The sequence below is a fragment of the Salmo salar genome, chromosome 16 (assembly GCF_965601325.2).
Source record: "Salmo salar chromosome 16, fSalSal1, whole genome shotgun sequence".
Taxonomy (NCBI): Eukaryota; Metazoa; Chordata; class Actinopteri; order Salmoniformes; family Salmonidae; genus Salmo; species Salmo salar.
Window position 1 is genome coordinate 22586857 of NC_138306.1, and position 22689 is coordinate 22609545.

At 44.1% G+C, this 22689-nt stretch overlaps 1 protein-coding gene across 1 annotated transcript in view; it reads left to right on the top strand.

Moving 5' to 3' along the window:
* The window catches only part of pdhx (pyruvate dehydrogenase complex component X), an 88451-nt gene that overhangs the window by 26288 nt on the left and 39474 nt on the right, over positions 1–22689 (top strand). The window contains exons 3-5 of the mRNA XM_014148323.3: positions 12160–12260; positions 19106–19284; positions 20539–20637. Of these exons, the coding sequence (XP_014003798.1) occupies positions 12160–12260; positions 19106–19284; positions 20539–20637 (379 nt within the window). The remainder of the gene's footprint in view (positions 1–12159; positions 12261–19105; positions 19285–20538; positions 20638–22689) is intronic.

Below are 22689 nucleotides of genomic sequence, written 5' to 3' on the forward strand. Positions count from 1 at the left end.
AACTCTGAAGCATTTATTTGGGCTGCAATTTCTGAGGCTGGTAACTCTAATGAACTTATCCTCTGCAGCAGAGGTAACTCTGGGTCTTCCTTTCCTGTGGCGGTCCTTGTGAGAGCCAGTTTCATCATTGCGCTTGATGGGTTTTGCGACTGCACTTAAAAAAAACGTTCAAAGTTTTTGACATTTTCTGAGTTGATTGACCTTCATATCTGAAAGTAATGATGGACTGTCTTTTCTCTTTTACTTATTTGAGCTATTCTTGCCATAATATGGACTTGGTCTTTTACCAAGTAGGGCTATTTACTGTTTACCGCCCATACCTTGTCACAACACAACTGATTGGCTCAAACGCATTTAGAAGGAAAGAAATTCAACAAATTCACTTTTAACCAGGCACACCTGTTAATTGAAATGCATTCCAGGTGACTACCTCATGAAGTTGGTTGAGAGAATGCCAAGAGTTAACACTTTTTTTTGGTTACCACATGATTCCATATGTGTTATTTTCATAGTTTTGATGTCTTCACTATTCTAAAATGTAGAAAATAGTAAAAACAATGAAAATCCCTGGAATGAGTAGGTGTGTCAAATTTTGACTGGTTCTGTTTATTTTTGAATGATGGAATTGCATTTGATAAGATTTTATTTAGGAACCCACTCCCCCATTGCCGTAAGATGTAATAGTTTTGACCACGCTCCACTGCGATGATTGGTGCAGCTAGAAATCGTAATGTCTATCCTATTCTGAAAAGGCACCCGCAAAATTAAATTCCACGAAGTTGTTTATCCATTTTGTGCTGTTTAGATTTGTATTTGGTGTCTTGTCCAATGCCCTCAGGGTGTTGTTAGATAGTATAGGGCCCTATAAAAACTGAATCCAGTGATTTAAAACGGAATTCAACAGTATTGTATTAAATCAACTCATTATATTGAATGTAGTATTAAATCAACTCATTTTATTGAACTTATTATAACATTAATATGGCCAAGATTATCCAGCAGCCTACCAAAGGTTGCACCGTGTCCATTACAATGTAGAAAAATGTGTCTCTAGTCCAAACTTCCGATAGTTTGGCTATCCATATTACCAGAGCTTCATCTTATTTTTTTTTCTATTTCTATGGCGGATTCGCAGCCGCAATTTATGGAAGTTGCCAAAACTTGATATAACAATGGATGGCAAAGTCAATGATACTGGCTTCCCCTATCCATCTGTGGCAAAAGTTTTCCCTAAATGCTTATGACAAATCCAGAACCAGCCATAGCCTAGAAAGCTGGCTAATATTTTGAATACGGTGTAGCAACATCATGACATTAGCTAGCTAAAAAAGGATGGGATGCTAGGGCTCCTGGGTGGCGCAGCGGCCTAAGGCACTGCATCGCGGTGCTAGATGCGTCACTACAGACCCGGTTTTGAACCTGGGCTGTATCACAACTGGCCGTGATCGGGAGTCCCATAGGGCGGTGCACAATTGGCCCAGCGTTGTCCGGGTTAGAGGAAGGTTTGGCCGAGGTAGGCCGTCATTGTAAATAAGAATTTGTTCTTCACTTCTTAAAGATCGGACCCTTTTTTTTCCTCAAATTTTCACCTAAAATGACATACCCAAACCCAAACAGCCTGTAGCTTAGGACCTGAAGCAGGGATATGCATGTTCTTGATACCATTTGAAAGGAAACACTTTGAAGTTTGTGGAAATGTGAAATTAATGTCGAGAATATAACACAGTGGACCTGGTAAAGGATAATACAAAGAAAAAAACATGCGTGTTAATTTTTTTTTGTGCCATCTTTGAAATGCAAGAGAGGCCATAATGTATAATTCTAGCCCAGGTGCCATTTAGATTTGGGCCACTAGATGGCAGCAGTGTGCAACGTTTTAGACTGATCCAATGAAACATTGCATATCGGTTATTAAAATGTATCAAGACTGCCCAAATGTGCCTAATTTGGTTTATTAATACGTTTTCAAGTTAGTAATTGTGCACTCTCCTCAAACAATAGCATGGTATACTTTCACTGTAATAGCTACTGTAAATTGGACAGTGCAGTTAGATTAACAAGAAATTAAGCTTCCTACCCATATCAGATATGTCTATGTCCTGGGAAATGTTCGTGTTACTTACAACCTCATGTTAATCACCTTCGCCTACATTAGCTCAACCGTCCCGCGGAGGGGACACCGATCCCGTAGAGGTTGTTTTTAACTGACTTGCCTAGTTAAATAAAATAAAAAGTAGGGCACACTGGTCAGTGCCCTACTTGTTATTTTTCACTCCATGTGGAAATCACCACAGTAAATGTTCCCAACCTCAGTTCGTGAATATTTATTAGCATCCTGCGTAATTCTTCAGAGGTGGAACATAAACTTAAACACATCCTTTTTCCAAGATGGCGTAGCAGTTCAGACGTCCTCTACCCTCCTCTTGTCTTGTCCCGTGTATATATATATTTTCATATATATATATTTTTTTTTCTTCACTTATCTTTTTATATATATATATTTTTTAATTCTAAAAACTCAACCTCAAAGCACTCTCCTGCAACCCGCCTCACCAATTTCAAAAAGAAAGTATTATTTACCTCATCTGAATTCCACAACAGAAGCTAGCAAGTGTTTAGCCATTTTCACTGGCTAACGTTGAAGTTCAGCTAGCCACGGTTAGCTGTCCTCAGCTATCCATTAGCTCGAAAAGCTATCGCCAGTTTTTGTACAGCGCGACTCAGACCAGAGCATACCGGACCTATTCTCTCTCCTTTCCCCGATTTCTACCGCAGGCTCTGGACATTTACACCTGGATCTTGCAGCTAACTAGCTGCTACCTGAGTGACTATTGGCAACGTCGGTCACGGAATTAACTCACATTATTACGGAGCTAGCCAGCTAGCCAGCTGAAGAGTTCCGTTAGCCACTCCTGGGCTATTCCTGAGCTAGCCAGCTGAAGTGTCTCCTGGGCTACAACTCACCTATCCTGACCCGTTTTACTGCCGATGCGGAGCCCCATCGGGTCTTCACGACTGGACCACCGACGTTATCTGCCCGAGGGAGTTATCCAACTGGCCCCTCCGTCGCGACGTAACCTGATCGCCCATCTGCGGCCCGCTAATCGTTACCTGTCTTTTTGGCTGCGATCTGAATAGGTCTATCGGACACTTTTCTTGGGCCACTATAACTAACTATTTTGCCAACTTGGACTGGTCCCCCCTTCCACACGGAACCCCACTAACCCACAGACGGAAACGCACGAGGTGGCTAAAAACAGACCTCCCTCCCATCTTCCACCAGCTTGCTACCTATGGCCCGGCTAGCTGTCTGAATCTCACTGGACCCTTTGATCACTCGGCTAAGCATGCCTCTCCTTAATGTCAATATGCCTTCTCCATTGCTGTTCTGGTTAGTGTTTATTGGATTATTTCACTGTAGAGCCTCTAGCCCTGCTCATTATACCTTATCCAACCTCTCAGTTCCTCCACCCACACATGCTATGACATCTTCTGGTTTCAATGATGTTTCTAGAGACAATATCTCTCTCATAATCACTAAATGCCTAGGTTTACCTCCTCTGTACTCACATCCCACCATACCTTTGTCTGTACATTATACCTTGAAGCTATTTTATCGCCCCCAGAAACCTGCTCCTTTTTCTCTCTATTCTGGACGTCACAGACGACCAATTCTTATAGCTTTTAGCCGTACCCTCATACTTATTCTTCTCTGCTCCTCTGGGGATGTAGAGGTGAATCCAGGCCCTGCAGTGCCTGGCTCCACTCCTACTCCCCAGGCGCTCTCTTTTGATGACTTCTGTAACCGTAATAACCTTGGTTTCATGCATGTTAACATTAGAAGCCTCCTCCCTAAGTTTGTTTTATTCACTGCTTTAGCACACTCTGCCAACCCGGATGTCCTAGCTGTGTCTGAATCTTAGCTTAGGAAGTCCACCAAAAACTCTGAAATCTTCATCCCTAACTACAACGTTTTCAGACAAGATAGAACGACCAAAGGGGGCGGTGTTGCAATCTACTGCAGAGATAGCCTGCAGAGCTCTGTCCTGCTATCCAGGTCTGTACCCAAACAATTTGAACTTCTACTTTTAAAAATCCACCTCTCCAAAAACAAGTCTCTCACCGTTGCCGCCTGCTATAGACCCCCCTCGGCCCCTAGTTGTGCTCTGGACACCATATGTGAACTGATTGCCCCCCATCTATCTTCAGAGCTCGTGCTACTAGGTGACCTAAACTGGGACATGCTTAACACCCCAGCCATCCTACAATCCAAGCTTGATGCCCTCAATCTCACACAAATTATTAATGAACCCACCAGGTACAACCCCAAAGCCGCAAACACTGGCAACATCATAGATATCATCCTAACCAACGTGCCCTCTAAATACACCTCTGCTGTTTTCAACCAAGATCTCAGCGATCACTGCCTCATTGCCTGCACCCGTAATGGGTCAGCGGTCAAACGACCTCCACTCATCACTGTCAAACGCTCCCTGAAACATTTCAACGAGCAAGCCTTTCTATTCGACCTGGCCCTGGTATCCTGGAAGGATATTGACCTCATCCCGTCAGTAGAGGATGCCTGGTTATTTTTTTTAAAATGCCTTCCTCTCCATCTTAAATAAGCATGCCCCTTTCAAGAAATTTAGAACCAATAACAGATATAGCCCTTGGTTCTCCCCAGACCTGACTGCCCTTAACCAACACAAAAATATCCTGTGGCGTTCTGCATTAGCATCGAACTGCCCCCGTGATATGCAACTTTTTAGGGAAGTTAGAAACCAATACACACAGGCAGTTAGAAACGCCAAGGCTAGCTTTTTCAAACAGAAATTCGCTTCGTGCAACTCCAACTCTAAAAAGTTCTGGGACATTGTAAAGTCCATGGAGAATAAGAACACCTCCTCCCAACTGCCCACTGCACTGAGGATAGGAAACTCTGTCACCACCGATAAGCCCACTATAATTGAGAATTTCAATAAGCATTTTTCTACGGCTGGCCATGCTTTCCACCTAACTACCCCTACTGCATTCAACAGCACTGCACCCCCCACAGCTACTCGCCCAAGCCTCCCCCATTTCTCCTTCTCCCAAATCCATTCAGCTGATGTTCTGAAAGAGCTGCAAAATCTGGACCCCTACAAATCAGCTGGGCTTGACAATCTGGACCCTTTCTTTCTAAAATTATCTGCCGAAATTATTGCAACCCCTATTACTAGCCTGTTCAACCTCTCTTTCGTGTCGTCTGAGATTCCCATAGATTGGAAAGCAGCTGCTGTCATCCCCCTCTTCAAAGGAGGTGACACTCTTGACCCAAATTGCTACAGACCTATATCCATCCTACCCTGCCTTTCTAAGGTCTTCGAAAGCCAAGTCAACAAACAGATTACCGACCATTTCGAATCCCACCGCACCCTCTCCGCTATGCAATCTGGTTTCAGAGCTGGTCATGGGTGCACCTCAGCCACGCTCAAGGTCCTAAACGACATTGTAACCGCCATCGATAAGAAACAATACTGTGCTGCCGTATTCATTGACCTGGCCAAAGCTTTTGACTCTGTTAATCACCACATCCTCATCGGCAGACTCAGTAGCCTTGGTTTCTCAAACGATTGCGTCGCCTGGTTCACCAACTACTTCTCTGACAGAGTTCAGTGTGTCAAATCGGAGGGCCTACTGTCTGGACCTCTGGCAGTCTCTATGGGGGTACCACAGGGTTCAATTCTTGGGCCAACTCTTTTCTCTGTATACATAAATGATGTCGCTCTTGCTGCTGGTGAATCTCTGATCCACCTCTACGCAGACGACACCATTCTGTACACTTCTGGCCCTTCTTTGGACACTGTGTTAACAACCCTCCAGACGAGCTTCAATGCCATTCAACTCTCCTTCCGTGGTCTCCAACTGCTCCTAAACACAAGTAAAACTAAATGCATGCTCTTCAACCGATCGCTGCCTGCACCTGCCCGCCTGTCCAGCATCACTTCTCTGGACGGTTCTAACTTAGAATTTGTGGACAACTACAAATACCTAGGTGTCTGGTTAGACTGTAAACTCTCCTTCCAGACTCACATCAATCATCTCCAATCCAAAGTGAAATCTCGAATTGGCTTCCTATTTCGCAACAAAGCATCCTTCACTCATGCTGCCAAACATACCCTCGTAAAACTGACCATCCTACCAATCCTCGACTTCGGCGATGTCATTTACAAAATAGCTTCCAATACCCTACTCAACAAGCTGGATGCAGTCTATCACAGTGCCATCCGTTTTGTCACCAAAGCCCCATATACTACCCACCACTGCGACCTGTACGCTCTCGTTGGCTGGCCTTCGCTTCATAATCGTCGCCAAACACATTGGCTCCAGGTCATCTACAAGACCCTGCTAGGTAAAGTCCCCCCTTATCTCCGCTCACTGGTCACCATAGCAGCACCCACCTGTAGCACGCGCTCCAGCAGGTATATCTCTCTGGTCACCCCTAAAGCCAACTCCTCCTTTGGTCGTCTCTCCTTCCAGTTCTCTGCTGCCAATGACTGGAACGAACTACAAAAATCTCTGAAACACTTATCTCCCTCACTAGCTTTAAGCACCAGCTGTCAGAGCAGCTCACAGATCACTGCACCTGTACATAGCCCATCTATAATTTAGCCCAAACTACTACCTCTTCCCCTACTGTATTTATTTATTTTATTTATTTTGCTCCTTTGCACCATATTATTTATATTTTATCTCTGAACTTTCTTCAAACTACAAATCTACCATTCCAGTGTTTTTCTTGCTATACTTTATTTACTTTGCCACCATGGCATTTTTTTTGCCTTTACCTCCCTTATCTCACATCATTTGCTCACATTGTATATAGTCTTATTTTATTATTATTTTTTTTTCTTCTACTGCATCATTGATTGTATGTTGTTTTACTCCATGTGTAACTCTGTGTTTTTGTATGTTGTCGAACTGCTTTGCTTTATCTTGGCCAGGTCGCAATTGTAAATGAGAACTTGTTCTCAACTTGCCTACCTGGTTAAATAAAGGTGAAATAAAAAATAAATAAAAATAAACAAGAATTTCTGCTATAGGACAGGAATGATGTCGAAATAGGGGTGGCATTGCCCTCTGGTGGGGGACTATTTTATAATCATATTTTTCATGTTGAATAAATTGTGAACATTTTTATTTCAGAATATAGATGTACTCCATATTTTAGAACATAAGGTAGTATAATGACGCAAGATGTTGTCTGTACCATGTAAGGTTCACGGATCAAAGGGTCTTACAGGAAGAATGTATAGGTCTAAAAAAGGGCTTAAAAGGGCCACTTTCCTCATGATTTTCCCAAAGAAATGTGTCATACAAATATAAAAAGCATGTTAAACGTCCTTCCTCGCAATAAAGTTATGTGAGAATTGCAAAACAATATGTGATACCAAAGGTTTTGGGAATCGGCCACTTGGTTTTGTCACTGGATATCCAGCTTTTCCTCTGACCCTATCCCATCCCCAGTGGTGTAGTGATATTTTTTTTTTAGTTGAGGGAGCACCATTTATTTTTATTTTCATGACATCATAAATTCTTAATGTTTGTACAGAGTATCGACAGATGTAGCCTATTGAATATCATTGTAGGATAGGCCTACGCATAAACTACATCCTCCAATTGCCACATCTGCGTATGACCACCCATATTGTTTTAAGAACATTTTCTATTTTTAATACCCTCAAACAGGCATACCTAATTTCAAAATAGGCCATAATAGCTGTCAATCGTGAATGATCATTTTTCACATGTTACGGGTGAATGTCCAAACTGCATGCAAATCATTTGATCTCAATCAGTTTCATGGGAATATGCATTTAGATCTTGAATTAGTGCTTTGTGAGTGAATTAAAGCAGATGGTGTTAACAAACTGGCCTTTCTTGTAGACCTATTTTGTTTTAATCAAAGCATAGTGTGTTCCTTGACTTTTTCCACATTTTGTTACGTTACAGCCTTATTCTAAAATGTATTAAATAAATAAAAATCATTATTAATCTACATGCAATACCCCATGATGACAAAGCAAAAACTGTTTTAAAAAAAAAATAAAAAATTGTTTTAGCAAATGTATACAAATAATAAACTGAAATATTACATTTACATAAGTATTCAGACCCTTTACTCAGTACGTTGAAGCACCTTTTGACAATTACAGCCTCGTCTTCTTGGGTATGACGCTACACCCTTGGCACACCTGTATTTGTAGTTTCTACCATTTTTTTCTCTGCAGATCCGCAAGTGTCAAAACCACTCCTGCTTTGTCTTTGCTGTGTGCTTAGGGTCGTTGTCTTGTTGGAAGGTGAACCTTTGCCCGAGTCTGAGGTCCTTAAGGATCGCCCTGTACTTTGCTGCATTCATCTTTTCCTTAATCTTGACTAGTCTCACAGTCCCTGCCGCTGAAAAACATTCCCATAGCATGATGCAGCCACCTCCATGCTTCACCATAAGGATGGTGCCAGGTTTCCTCCAGACGTGACGCTTAGCATTCAGGCCAAAGAGTTCAATCTTTGTTTCATCAGGCCAGAGAATATTTTTTTCTCATGGTCAGAGAGTCCTTTAGGGGCCTTTTAGCAAACTCCAAGCAGCTATAATGTGCCTTTTACAGAGGAGTGGCTTCCGCCTGGCCACTCTACCATAAAGGCTTGATTGGTGGAGTGCTGCAGAGATGGTTGTCCTTCTGGAAGGTTCTCCCGTCTCCACAGAGGAACTCTGGAGCTCTGTCAGAGTGACCATCGGTTTCTTGGTCACCTCCCTGACCATGGCCCTTCTTCCCCGATTGCACAGTTTGGCCAGCTCTTGGAAGAGTCTTGGTGGTTCCAAACTTCTTCCATTTGAGAATGATTCTTGAGAACCTTCAATGCTGCCGAAATATTTTGGCACTCTTCCCCAGATCTGTGCCTCGACTCAATCCTGTCTCTGAGCTCTACGGACAATTCCTTCCACCTCATGGCTTGATTTTTGCTCTGACATGCACTGTCAACTGTGGGACCTTTTTATATAGACAGGTCTGTGCCTTTCCAAATCATGTTCAATCAATTGAATTTACCACAGGTGGACTCCAAGTTGTAGAAATATCTCAAGGATGACCAATGGAAACAGGATGCATCTCAGCTCAATTTCAAGTCTCATAGCAAAAGGTCTGAATACTTATGTAAATAAGATATTTGTTTTTTATTTGTAATAAATTAGCAAAAATAATAGCCCGTTTTTGCTTTGTCATTATGGGGTGTTGTGTGTAGATTGCTGAGGATTTTTTTTTTTTTTATCCATTGTGGAATAAGGCTGGAATGTAACAAAATTTGGAAAAAGTCAAGGGGTCAGAATACTTTCCGAAGGCATTATTTTCCTATTCAGCTTCAAATATGAAATGACTAAGGTGTTTTTGGTGTGACATATTATAGGCCTACTATTCTATAGTATATGCTATTATATTCCAATCAATGTTTAAGTGATCTTGCGAGACATTGATTAAGCTTTCATCTAACTTTACTAAATGAGCTCCATGGTGAGAAGTGATTATCTTCTATTTGTAATAAGTACTGATTAGGCAACAGATCTTGATGAGGGTTATTTTAAGCGATTTGAAGGCCCTTCGAATCGTGATGCTGAAAGGACAGCACTATAAATGTAAGTGGTCACACATCGTTCTGTGTTCCACTGCGCAAGAGGGGGTCCAAGGCAGACATGGTGAATTTGGATCCTAGATCTCATTGGTGTGACAAGGTTCATGTGGTGGATCAGTTTGTCTGCATACGCAATCGAGGTGGTACGTTTCTGTAAGCTAAGCACTCGGACAGTAGGTCGAGTTCAGGTGCGTCGTACATGAGCCCTTAGTCCATAACAAACTGGAGGGCAGCTGTTTTAGCATCCCCTGGTAAGGTTTTATGTCTGTGCCTGTTCATGTCACGTCAGATTTGGCCCGCTCGAAGTGGTCAAGCCTCTGACCGACGGGCCTCTGCACACACGCCAACAGTTATTCATTATTCACACCACTGCCAGAAAGAGAGAAGACAGGGAAGAAACCATAATTTACCTTACCTACCTATAAGCTATAGCCGACATATTTGTTTAGTTTTTCGTTGTAACGTTTTCATTGAATGTTAGTGGTCATTTAAATCAAATTTATTTAGAACAACTTTTCCAGAAATATTTTTGCCAGCTCTGTGTATTCTCAAATAGAAAAAAGTGAGGGAACCCGCTCACCTGCGGAACAGCAGCACTACATCCCTGCCCATCCCCTTGCATTGTAAGTTTGTGTCACCGTGTAGCTTAATCCTATTGCCATTCCAGTGGAGGCGAGTTGAAAGGGGCAGGTGGTTAACTGTTTAACTTTTAATATCGCTCATCACTGGCTAACCCCTTGGGTCATCTGGTGTTAAATCTGGTAAAGATCCCCCTTATCTCAGCTCGCTGGTCACCATAGCAGCACCCACCTGTAGCACGCGCTCCAGCAGGTAAATCTCTCTGGTCCCCCCCAAAGCCAATTCCTCCTTCGGCCGCCTCTCCTTCCAGTTCTCTGCTGCCAATGACTGGAACGAACTACAAACATCTCTAAAACTGGAAACACTTATCTCCCTCACTAGCTTTAAGCACCAGCTGTCAGAGCAGCTCACAGATTACTGCACCTGTACACAGCCCATCTATAATTTAGCCCAAACAACTACCACTTCCCCTACTGTATATATTTATTTATTTATTTTGCTCCTTTGCACCCCATTATTTCTACTTTGCACTTTCTTCCACTGCAAATCTACCATTCCAGTGTTTTACTTGCTATATTGTATTTACTTTGCCACCATGGGCCTTTTTTGCCTTTACCTCCCTTATCTCACCTCATTTGCTCACTTTGTATATAGACTTATTTTTCTACTATATTATTGACTGCATGTTTGTTTTACTCCATGTGTAACTCTGTGTTGTTGTATGTGTCAAACTGCTTTGCTTTATCTTGGCCAGGTCGCAATTGTAAATGAGAACTAGTTCTCAACTTGCCTACCTGGTTAAATAAAGGTGAAATACAAAAAAAACAACCACATCCAATCTAGTCCTCCCTTCTCCCGGCTCTCTGGAGCTTCTGAGGTCAATTCTCACTCCCACCCCTGCCCACTACTTCCCTCACATCCTCTATGATCCTCCCACTACCCTCTCTCCCACAATTCTCCCTTTCTCTCTTCCTAAAAGTTGAGTTGATCTTTTACTAGGCAGGAGATTGGAGCTGAGGATGGTGTTTCCCTGTATGGATGTGTACCTTCTCTCTCCCTGTGTTATTGTGCTGACCCGAAGTGACCTTCCCACCCTAGGATCACCTGTTGAAAATAAAGACTGACTCAATGTGACCCCTGCCCGATAGGCCCCAACATCCATCTTCCTCTTCTGCCTTGTCTTCACTCAATAACAAATGGCCTCTTTTTAATAAAACATATTGAATCACCCCTCCCCTCTCCGGTTTTAGACTTGCTTCCCTAGCCCCATAGGGAAATGTAGATGCATGACAAATTTTATGAAGAACATATAAATCCACCAGAACCCCTTCCTTTACACCTAGTACTGCTACTGTTTGAATTGAAGGGAAGTCCGTAAGCGCAGATGAAGGATATCAAGGATCTGGAAAGATTCTGAATGGAGGAATGGTCTTCTCCAATCTCATAAAACATTTGATAAAAAGGCTGTGTCGTTTTCCTTGCAAGGGCAGGGTGCTGGAGTACTGAAAACGGGTGCCAATAATTTTGACCCATATCTTTTTGAGATTTTGTTTTTATTAACTTCTTTAACTAAATCTATTTTCTCTGAGCAATTGTATTAGTATATTCTGTATAATAATAAATTGTCCCACTTTTTTTTTTTGCATACAATATACAGTAGCTCAGTTGTATTATTTTACACTGTATTTTTTTGCTCATCTTTATCAAGGGTGACTTTATGTTCCCTACTGTATAGCCTAATGATCAGAGTGTTACCACCATAGGTAATATATCAGTTCTATATCTATGGTTTCATCATCCCTTAGAAATTGACTTTCTACACTGTGTCTCATACATTTTTTTCATGTAACTTTTTACTTTCCCCAATTACTGGTCTTTGACATTGTAAGCGGTCTTACTGTTGGTGGTGTTCTGCAGGTGATCCGGTGGCGGCTGGCGATGCGCTCTGTGAGATCGAGACGGACAAGGCCGTGGTTACCCTGGAGTCCAATGATGACGGCGTCCTGGCCAAGATACTGGTGAGTGAGCTGTGTTGTGTGTCAGTTCTTAGGGCTTCCCTCTTCTCCTTAATTGGCGGAACATCACTGATGAGGTGTGCTTCGTGACGTGTGTGTGTGTGTGTTGTGTGAATATTAATGACTGTGCCAAAGACAGACAGATCACTTGTCTTTCATCAACACTGCGCCACATGTTTGTCCCTCAGAACAGAGGGATGAAAGCAGTTTATCCTCCGCTGTCAGATCGATCTGGCAATGGGAGAAAGCCTCCAATTACATCCTAACGAGAGAGAGTGCGAGGATATTGATGGAAACTCTGTGGTACAGCTTTGCCTGTAAAACACTCCTTTCCTCCATCTTCTTAATTATCAGAGGTAAATGATCCAGCACTCATAATGACATACTTTTGTATATATTGTGTATGTGGACCCCCCTTCAAATTAGTGGATTCGGCTATTTCAGCCACACCCGTTGCTGGCAGGTGTATAAAATTGAGCACAGAGCCATGCTATTTCCATAGGCTAACATTGGCAATAGAATGGCCTTATTGAAGAGCTCAGTGACTTTCAATGTGGCACTGTCATAGGATGCCACCTTCCCAACAAGTCAGTTAATCAAATTGTTGCCCTGCTAGAGCTTCCTCAGTCAACTGTAAGTGCTGTTATTGTGAAGTGAAAACGTCTAGGAGCAACAACGGCTCAGCTGTGAAGTGGTAGGCCACACAAGCTCACAGAACGGGACCACTGAAGCGCGTAGCGTGTAAAAAAATATTCTGTCCTTAGTTGCAATACTCACTACCGAGTTCAAAACTGCCTCTGGAAGCAACGTCAGCACAATAACTGTTTGTGTAAAGCTCACCGCCATTGAACTCTGGAAACGCGTTCTCTGGAGTGATGAATCACGCTTCACCATCTGGCAGTCCAACGGACGAATCTGGTTTTGGCGGATGCCAGGAGAACACAACCTGCCGAATGCATAGTGCCAACTGTAAAGTTTGGTGGAGGAGGAATAATGGTCTGGGGCAGTTTTTTTTTCATGGTTTTGGCTAGGCCCCTTTGTTCCAGTGAAGGGAAATCTTAACGCTACAGCATACAATGACATTCTAGACGATTCTGTGCTTCCAACTTTGTGGCAACAGTTTTGGGAAAACCCTTTTCCTGTTTCAGCATGACATGACAGCACAAAGTGAGGTCTATACACAAATGGTTTGTCGAGATCGGTGTGGAAGAACTTGACTGGCCTGCTCCGAGCCCTGAGCTCAACCCCATCGAACATCTTCGGGGTGAATTGAAAGTGCCCGACCTCACTAATGCTCTCGTGGCTGAATGGAAGCAAGTCCCTGCAGCAATGGTCCAACATCTAGTGGAAAGCCTTCCCAGAAGAGTAGAGGCTGTAATAGCAGCAAAGGTGGGACCAACTCTATATTAATGCCCATGATTCTGGATTGTGTCCACATACTTTTGGTCATGTAATGTGTTTTTTGTATTTATTTTCAACCCAACATTCATCAACTAGCTACGTCACACACACACACACACACACACACACACACACACACACACACACACACACACACACACACACACACACACAGACCCTTGCCTGTCCCACAGCTGATGCCATGGTCCCCTCCAGTCAGTCATCCGATCATTGAGTGTCACATCGTTCAGAACAGTGTCCTAGTGGCAATTAGCCGTGTAAACCAGGCCACATAGCATAGTTCAGCGAAGCATGCCCATATTGTTCTAGTGCTGTGGTTCAGGTGGTGTCTGATTGTACCCTGAATAAAGAGCTGATATGGAGTAATTACTTAGACAGATAGCAACACGTGTGCATAAACAAGAGTGTTGCTCTGGAAATGTAACATTTCTATGAGATCACTATCAGCAGGCGAAATGTCTCTCTCATTGTTATGTATTTTCAGTTATTATAATTTCTCTGCCTTTTTTAGCCCTTGCTCTATTCTCATTCTCTTCTTCATGTTTTCTTTCTCTTCCCCTTTCTCTTCCCTCTCCCTCCTTCCGATCCATGTCTCGGCTGCCATGGGGATAAGGTAGTTTCCATGGCAACGGCCCAGGAGTTGGAGGTAGGGGCTTAGGAAGGCTAGCAGCTGGCAGAAAGAGGGAGAGAGATAGTCCCCCCAGGTTCAGCCAGCATCCAGACCACCACCCCCCACCCCTGAATACCCCAGACTCAGTCTCTACTGGGGGTATTAGAGAGGAAGCGTGCCAGTCTCTCTGTGGATGTGTGTCTGCGTCCTGGTGTGTATCGTGTGTGTGTGTTACTAGTTTGAGCGACGTGTTTCCTGGCTGTGTGTGGAAGGGGCACGATGGCCTCTGCTCTCTGTAGATCACAGCACAGATCAGCCCACAGTGGTATAGTAGTGGTGCTGTTTAAGCATGTACCCACTAGGATTCTATTTTAGCAGCCAGTGTAACATCAGTGAACACACAAAAGGCTGATATGGCACATGTAGAGATCCCCCACACATTGATGGATCGATCGGTGGGGGTGCAGGGATTTTCGAGATGGATTGATACGGTGGACAGAATGTATGTCAACTTTTAACAGTCGAGATAACTAGTGGCAAGATGGATGGATGTTTAGATGGATGGAAGAAGGAAAGGCTAGATGAAGATGGTCTGACATGGTCCACAGTGCTAACCTGACAGCATTTATCATGTAATTTATCCCTCTGCTTCCCTCCCTCCATTCCTACATACGTTCTCATCAGGATGCAGTCATTTTAGGGTAGATTAATCTTCCAGGGGGGAGTTTGTTGGCTGTGTCTCAGCTCAACTGACATCTTCCCTGCACTACAACTGGCCAAACCATGACAGTAAAAAGAATGGACAAAGCCATCCATCACGTGACATCATTCATTTCTATGTGAAGACTCAATAGATCATTGAAGTCAAATGAAGTGAGTTAAGATGGCGTCTCATGAAGACATAACGCGGAGTTAGAGCTACACGAGGAAGTGATGTTGCAGGCTAGCTCGGTGCTGCCCCCTCAAATTGAGTAATGCTGCGTTTACCTGGTACGAGGTAGACGTCAAAACGGATGTCATTGTTTTCAATGAGAGCACAACGGTAAATGCTGTTGAAGCTGGCAGTGAATGCCGTCAGCCGCCACGGTAGATGGGACTTGCCGCCAGAGTTCAAATATTTCAACTTTTGCCGTCTGCCGTAGCATTGTTTTCTACCGGATGTTGATTTGCTCTGAAATCACCATAGCAACGCATCCCGTCGTGCTGGCTTGCTTTTGCCATCACTGTCTTTCTTGCTTTCTTGTTCTGCAATGTCGACTGGTATGCCGGTTTTTGCATCCCTCGTCTAAACGCAGCATAACTCAAGTTGATGGCCGACCGGGGCACTGCCTGCTGCCATTAGCAACTCAATTAGCAACTCAACTTCTCTGTACGATTTTAAAATAATTGGTTCAAGGACATACATCTGGTGTATCAGAAGCAATTATTGGTACCATGATTGTCTTCGAAAGTGTTAATTTACACGAAGATTGACCACGAAGATTGATATTTCCCCATTCACTATAATGGAGGATCATGCTTTCTGCCAATAATACCTGCAGTAGCGGTGGGCCTTGAACTTCTGTGGCATTAATGAGAAGGGCCAGTCGTTCTCCCCTGGGCCGAAGCCTTATGAAGAAAAGAACAGAAAGGCCCGCACGTTGAATATGCTCCCAATTTACCACCTTTATAGGCAATGTTTCAATCCAACACAGATCTTCGTTTGGTCTTTGAAATTATACAAAATGCATAGGTTAACCTCATAAATGGTGTTTCGTTATATCATTTATGAACTAGTTGATATATTCAGGATAGACCCCGTAGGAACACTATACTCACTGATCTCCCTCGTATGCTTTAACTTATCAGATTGAGAATGCAGACAAATCAAAAGCCCTGGGAGAGAGAGGGCTGCTGGGGAAAAGCCCTCCTCTGGACTCTAATTAGACTAGTCTACCCAGTAACAAGTTGCAGGATATAGGATTCAATCATATCGCCTCAAATCCCTCTTTCTGTCTCTCTCTCCTGGCAGATCAATACACTCACACGGAGGCACACGTGCGTGCGCGCACACACACAACAAATCAATACAGTATATTTTTATTCCAAGAGTCTCCAAATAAGCCAACCTCTTCCCCACCTCTTCCTTTCTCTTTGATCTGGAGGTGAGGGACTAATTATGTACTGTTTACAAGTCACAGGGGTGTCAAGCCTATCCTTGTGGAGGGTGGAAGCCTTGGTGTGAGAGTCTTGAATTGTATCAGAGATCACAAGAGCGTAGTGTATCTAATCAATGGTAATGTTCTGAAATCCGTGCATAGCCCGCTAAAAATGGTGTCCTCCTCATCCACCTCTTGACTTATTGTTCTTCACTGAAACCAGGCAGGTCTTCTAATGTGTGTCAGTCAGGTTGAACCTTTGCCATTTCACTGTCTGCTGAGGTCGGAGGTGCTGCTCAGGTATTTGGCTAAGTGCCTGTGTTTGCTATGATGTGACGGAATGGTTCAGGACCGGCACTGTCCTTTTACAACCAGATGGCAGTGTTGAGCCCCACACTACCAGTGTGTTACACTCTTCTCCCCTTTCTCTCTGTGTGCCTATGTGCTCTTGCGTCTTTGATGGAGACATCCACATAAGACGGCACGCCATCTGTGAATAAGTGGGAAAAAAGGGACGGTGACAAGGTGTGTGTGTGTGTGTGTGCGTAAAGGCTGTGAATGACACAGCCCGCAGCTGCAGCTTCTTCGAGAGCTGTGTTAAACGTCTATAAATACCTGGTTGTCTAACTGGTGTTTATAGAGAGCCTAATGGTAGGGAGAGAGCATCGCTGGTCTCTCACTCTCACTCACTCTCACACACACCATCTACATTCATTTTGTGGCACAGTATTGTGCAAGACTGTGGTTATATGTTTTCTTGTTCATTGCTCAGTATGTGTTCTTGTATTTGCAACCCCACAGTCACATTGGAATTGAATGGGTTTGTTTTGTAGCACAATAGAGTTGTGTGCCTATTGGGATGGTGGTTGTGAGAGGCAGTTTGAAATACTGCAGTGTTGCACTGATCCAATCAAATGAAGATATGTGGATTATGATGGGGATATACTAATCTGTCATGCCCTTCAGACAGCTGTATGACCCAGCCAGGCTAGGGTCAGGGGTCACAGCCAGGGCTAAAGTTCAGTGTCATGTCACATCCAACTGTCCTGGTAATCCTGTTATGTCTCATTGTAGTGGATGTAACCAACATGGCCACATAGGCCTACTGTAGGTGGTAATGGCATTTCTAAAGCCATGAGGCCCTGCCATTTATCGATCACATCACACTGGGCCAGAGGTGACATGGACACACACACGGGGACACACACACACACACACACACACACACACACACACACACACACACACACACACACACACCACACTACCTGTAGCACCTAGCATATGGACAGGAAGCCACATATATAGTCACACAACAAACATGCCAGACCGGGTAGTCTTGGTAGTTTCATGCGTCAGGGATGTTGTGCCACCAGCTATTCTGTAGTAAACACAACCATTTTATTTTTTATCACTGCCAAAGCAGTCTCACATCTTCCCTAGCTACCTACTATCCAATGGACAATAGACATTAGCCTACCTTTTTGCTTTAGGAATCCCTTGCCTTGACTCAGTGAGACATGGTAGTAAAGCGTTTTTGACTGTTGTACTGAGGGGAATATCCTGGTGTGAAACTGGCCTAGAGGTGTGGCTGGCTGGCTGGCTGGCTGGCTGGCTGGCTGGCTGGCTGGCTGGCTGGCTGGCTGGCTGGCTGGCTGGCTGGCTGGCTGGCCGGCTGGCTGGCTGGCCGGCTGGCTGGCTGGCCCGGTCAGCCTGGGAGCGCAGGTGGTCTTATCCTGCTGTTGTTTCTGGTTAGGTGGAGTCCGTGGTCTTATTGGAGCACATCTATTGTTTAGATGCCACTGGGGAGGAGGTGACTGGGTGAACTGCTGTGATTCAAAGCTATCTGACATTCAGCCAGTTACAAGGGCTTGTGTTCTGATCTAATGCACAAACCAATTGCCTGATCAATTTCAGTGTCGCCATGATTGAAAGGGACCGCTTTCCCTGTCGGCAACAGCAGTTGTTATTTGTGTTGTTTTTCTCTTCATTTCTGGCGAGTGGAGCTACGCCCTTTACCAGGAATGACAGCTCCGTAAGTGGATACCATTTGGAAATAGATGGAGTGTTACAGCCCTGCCTCATCCATTGTGCCTGGCCTCTCATTTAGAACTAATCAATATTGACCGGGGAAAAACACCTTGCTGACTATGAGGGGGTGGAGACATCCATGCTGTGCCTTAATGATGCTGTTAGAGACCGAGATGAAGAGAAAGATGGATATTGAGAGCGAATCGATGTGCGATGGGTGGGAGGGGTGAAGAAACAGTAAGCATTCATTCCCCCCTCCATTAGAGTCCTTGGCCTTGTGTGTTTTGTCAGAACAGAGGTGAGGGAAAATGAAGTGACTTGAGTAGGCAGTGTGGACAGACACACAGCGGTTTGAAAGGTCTGGCTATGGTCCCTCTGGTAGCAGTAACATATGTCAAGAGGTAATGATCTTTTGAAAACCCTCCTCCTGGTGGTTCTTTCCATTCTTCCTATCATTTGTTCTCTCTGTCTCTCGTTCCTCACTTCTTCTTCCCCCTAATGCTCTTTCTTTCTCATTCTTATGTGCTTTCTTCCCCTCTGTATTTCTCCACCTCTCCTCAGTCTTCTTGCGCATTCTGAGTCAAATACAAATGCAGCTTGATAGTGATTATTATTATAAAAGGTCATGTGTCTCTGTGTGTCCTCAGATGGAGGAGGGCAGTCGTGCTGTGCGTCTAGGGACTCTCATTGCCCTCATGGTGGAGGAAGGGGAGGACTGGAAGACAGTGGAGATCCCGCCCCCCGTGGCAGCCACCCCAGCTCCTCCCCCTCCGGCAGCCCCCGCTGCACCCCCACCACATCCCCCCAGAGCAGCCTCCACAGGACCGTGAGTCTCACCTTTCTCCTCTTCTTCCTCTCTCCCACTATTACATCACTCTACTCTGCCATTCTAATCAATTAATCATTAAATGAATCAGTAAATTGGTATTTGTGTAGTGATTTTCACAAATACACAAACATTTGTCAAAAGTGCTTGATAGCAACCTTGGCATGACCCTGTAAAGATCAAAAAGATGCTTCAGTGGTAAGGAAGATACTCCCAAGGTAGGAAGAAACCTTGAGAGGAACTAGACTACAGCTGAAGCCCATCCTCTTTTGCCTGGCCAGATAAACGTTCAGAATACATACAACTCCTTTTCCCATTCTTAGGGTCTCCACCATCACACAACGTGCTGAGTAAGACTACCGTCCCTTTCCACATCCATGTTAAAATGCAAGAGATACTCTCCTGCCTTATTGACACACATAGGACAGGAGCTGGTACTAAAAATCAAATCAGGGCCAATTTGATTTGCAAACATACATTTTGCTGAATTTGTGTGTGTTTCCACTGTCCACTTGTGTTCCCATTTTCCCCCAAAGCTTGCTCAAATGAAGCAGGGTTAAAGGTTATCTGCGTTTGTGAAAGAACAGGCGTCCTGTTAAATTGGTGTTAGTTCGGAATGAGGCTGGAAATGGACTCTAAAAGGCACTTGAGTTCAATAAGTGTTTGCTAATTTGAGCAGTGCCACTGTCCATTATCTTCAGTCTAAATTGAGAAGGTGTGAGAGCAGTGTCATGTCAAGGTTTTTAGGATTGAAGTGGGTGTTAAGGCCCAAAGGCAGAGACATTAAATCTGTCCTTTAGAACAGTTTAATTGCTCCTCTATTAAAATGTCACAGGTCGAAGCATTTACGCTCATAGCTGCTTTTCTTTTAGCCTTTTTAGGTGAAAGTGAATCAAAATCAAATAAAATTGTATTCGTCACATACTTTGTAAAACAACTAGTGTAAACTAACAGTGAAATGCTTACTTACGGTAGTGAATGGTAATGCAGGTGCATGTTCTGAACTGTCTAGAATGTACACAAACTGAGTGCATTGACAGGTTAATGGGCTGTGGCCTATATGGTCTACATAAGCTGAAAAATAACACATTCTGAAAAAATATTTGTTTACATTTAATGTTGACTCTTCATGTTCTCTGACCAATCAGGACATGCTTATGGTCCAGATTAATTTTGTGTCTGTGTGTCTCTCTCTGTGTCTGTGTGTCACTCTGTCCTTGTCTCTGTTTGTCCTGTCCTTTCCTCTCCCCCCAGGTTGCGGTTGAGCCCGGCAGCTAGACACATCCTGGACACACACGGTCTGGACCCCCAGCTGGCCACCCCCACCGGACACAGGGGCATCATCACCAAGGAGTGAGTTCACATACGAGATGTGTGCAGCTTGGTGAAGTGTAATGAATAGGGCGGACATGATTCCCCTCTTCTAATCTAGCTACAGACTGTCAAATGTTTTGTGACTCTAGATTGAGTGTGGGTACTGGGTGTGTTATACACTACTGAGCAAGTTAAAGTAGTGCAGATCTCTCTGAGGAAGAAAGAACAATCTTAACTGACAAAAACAAGTGCGAGAGAAGATGTCGTGAATGAAAGGGGAGAGAGGAGAGTACGGTGTGAAGTGACAGAAATTCACTGAGTGAAAAAGTAATCAAGTTGCCAGGTGTTTTAACCCTGTTATGTGGGTGTGCTCACACCAGAGGAAGCTGTGAAACTGTGAGCACAAACAACACACACACACACACACACACACACACACACACACACACACACACACACACACACACACACACACACACAACTTTAATGGCCACCTGCTGTCACGCGGGGTCTGATGGAACGTTCTAGTTACCCAACTCGCACCCTGCTGGGGAATGTCATTAAGACACAGCTGTCTCCATGGCAACCCAGTCTCCAGGGCCCACTGGTGGCCATAGAAACACAGGCCGTGTGTTTTTGGAGACGTATCTGTCTATGTTCCCGTGTGTCTGTTTGTTATTCAAATGAGTTTGTGCACGTATCTGTCTGTTAAAGAGCGAGTGTAAGGGGACGTAAGGAACCACACTCGACACAGGAAGATCACCTAATGGCCTTCCCACACTGTACGTTGGATTCAGTCTTTTACGGTTATTACATGTCAAAATCTGCTAATTTATAATTAAAATCTTTATATCAACCTGGCCAGATTGTACAATTTGCTTCAGTTCTGTCGTCACATTCTGCGATTGTCTTGTGAGGCTACGTCAGCCGATGTAGGTTATGTCAACTGCAGCGGTGTATTTGGTCTGTGCATGTTCCAGCAGCGCAAGTCTTCCTCTATGCTTATGCACGAATAAAGGGAGTTTTGAAGAACTGAAAGTATGCATCTTAGAAATTGTTTTCACATGCTTTTAGTCATGTAGTGTACAAAGTTGTATGTGGACACCTGCTCATGGAAAATCATGGGCATTAATATGGAGTTTGAACCCCCCCCTTTGCTGCTATCACAGCCTTTACTCTTCTGGGAAGGCTTTCCACTTGATGTTGGAACATTGCTGATTGGACTTCCATTCAGCCACGAGCATTTAATGAGGTTGGGCGATTTAGACCTTGGTCGCAGTCGGTGTTCCAATTCATCCCAAAGGTGTTAGATGGAATTGAGGTCAGGACTCCGTGCAGGCCAGGCAAATTCTTCCACACCGATCTTGACAAACCATTTCTGTATGGACCTCGCTTTGTGCACAGGGGCATTGTCATTCTGAAACAGAAAAGGGCCTTCCCCAAACTGTTGCTACAAAGTTGGTAGCACAGAATCGTCTAGCATGTCATTGTATGCTGTAGTTCCAGTGAATGTAAATCTTAACGCTAAGGGGCCTAGCCCGAACCAGACCATTATTCCTCCTCCACCAAACTCTACAGTTGGCACTATGCTTTGGGGCAGGTATCGTTCTCCTGGCATCCGCCAAACCCAGATTTGTCTGTCGGACTGTCACGTGTGGAAGTATGATTCATCACAGAGGCATTTTGGAACTCAGTAGTGAGTGTTGCGACCGAGGACAGATGATGTGTACGCACTCCGTGCTTCATCACACGGCGGTCCCGTTATGTGACCTAGTGTGGCCTACCACTTAACGGCTGAGCCGTTGTTGCTCTTAAACGTTTCCATTTCACAATAACAGCACTTACAGTTGACCGAGGAAGCTCTAGCAGAAATTTGATGAACTGACCTGTTGAAAAGGTGGTATCTGACGGTGCCACGTTGAAAGTCACTGAGCTCTTCAGTAAGGCCATTCTACTGGCAATGTTTGTCTATTGAATCAAATCAAATTTTATTGGTCACATACACATGGTTAGCAGATGTTCATGCGAGTGTAGCGAAATGCTTCTAGTTCCGACAGTGCAGTAATATCTAACAAGTAGTCTAACAATTCC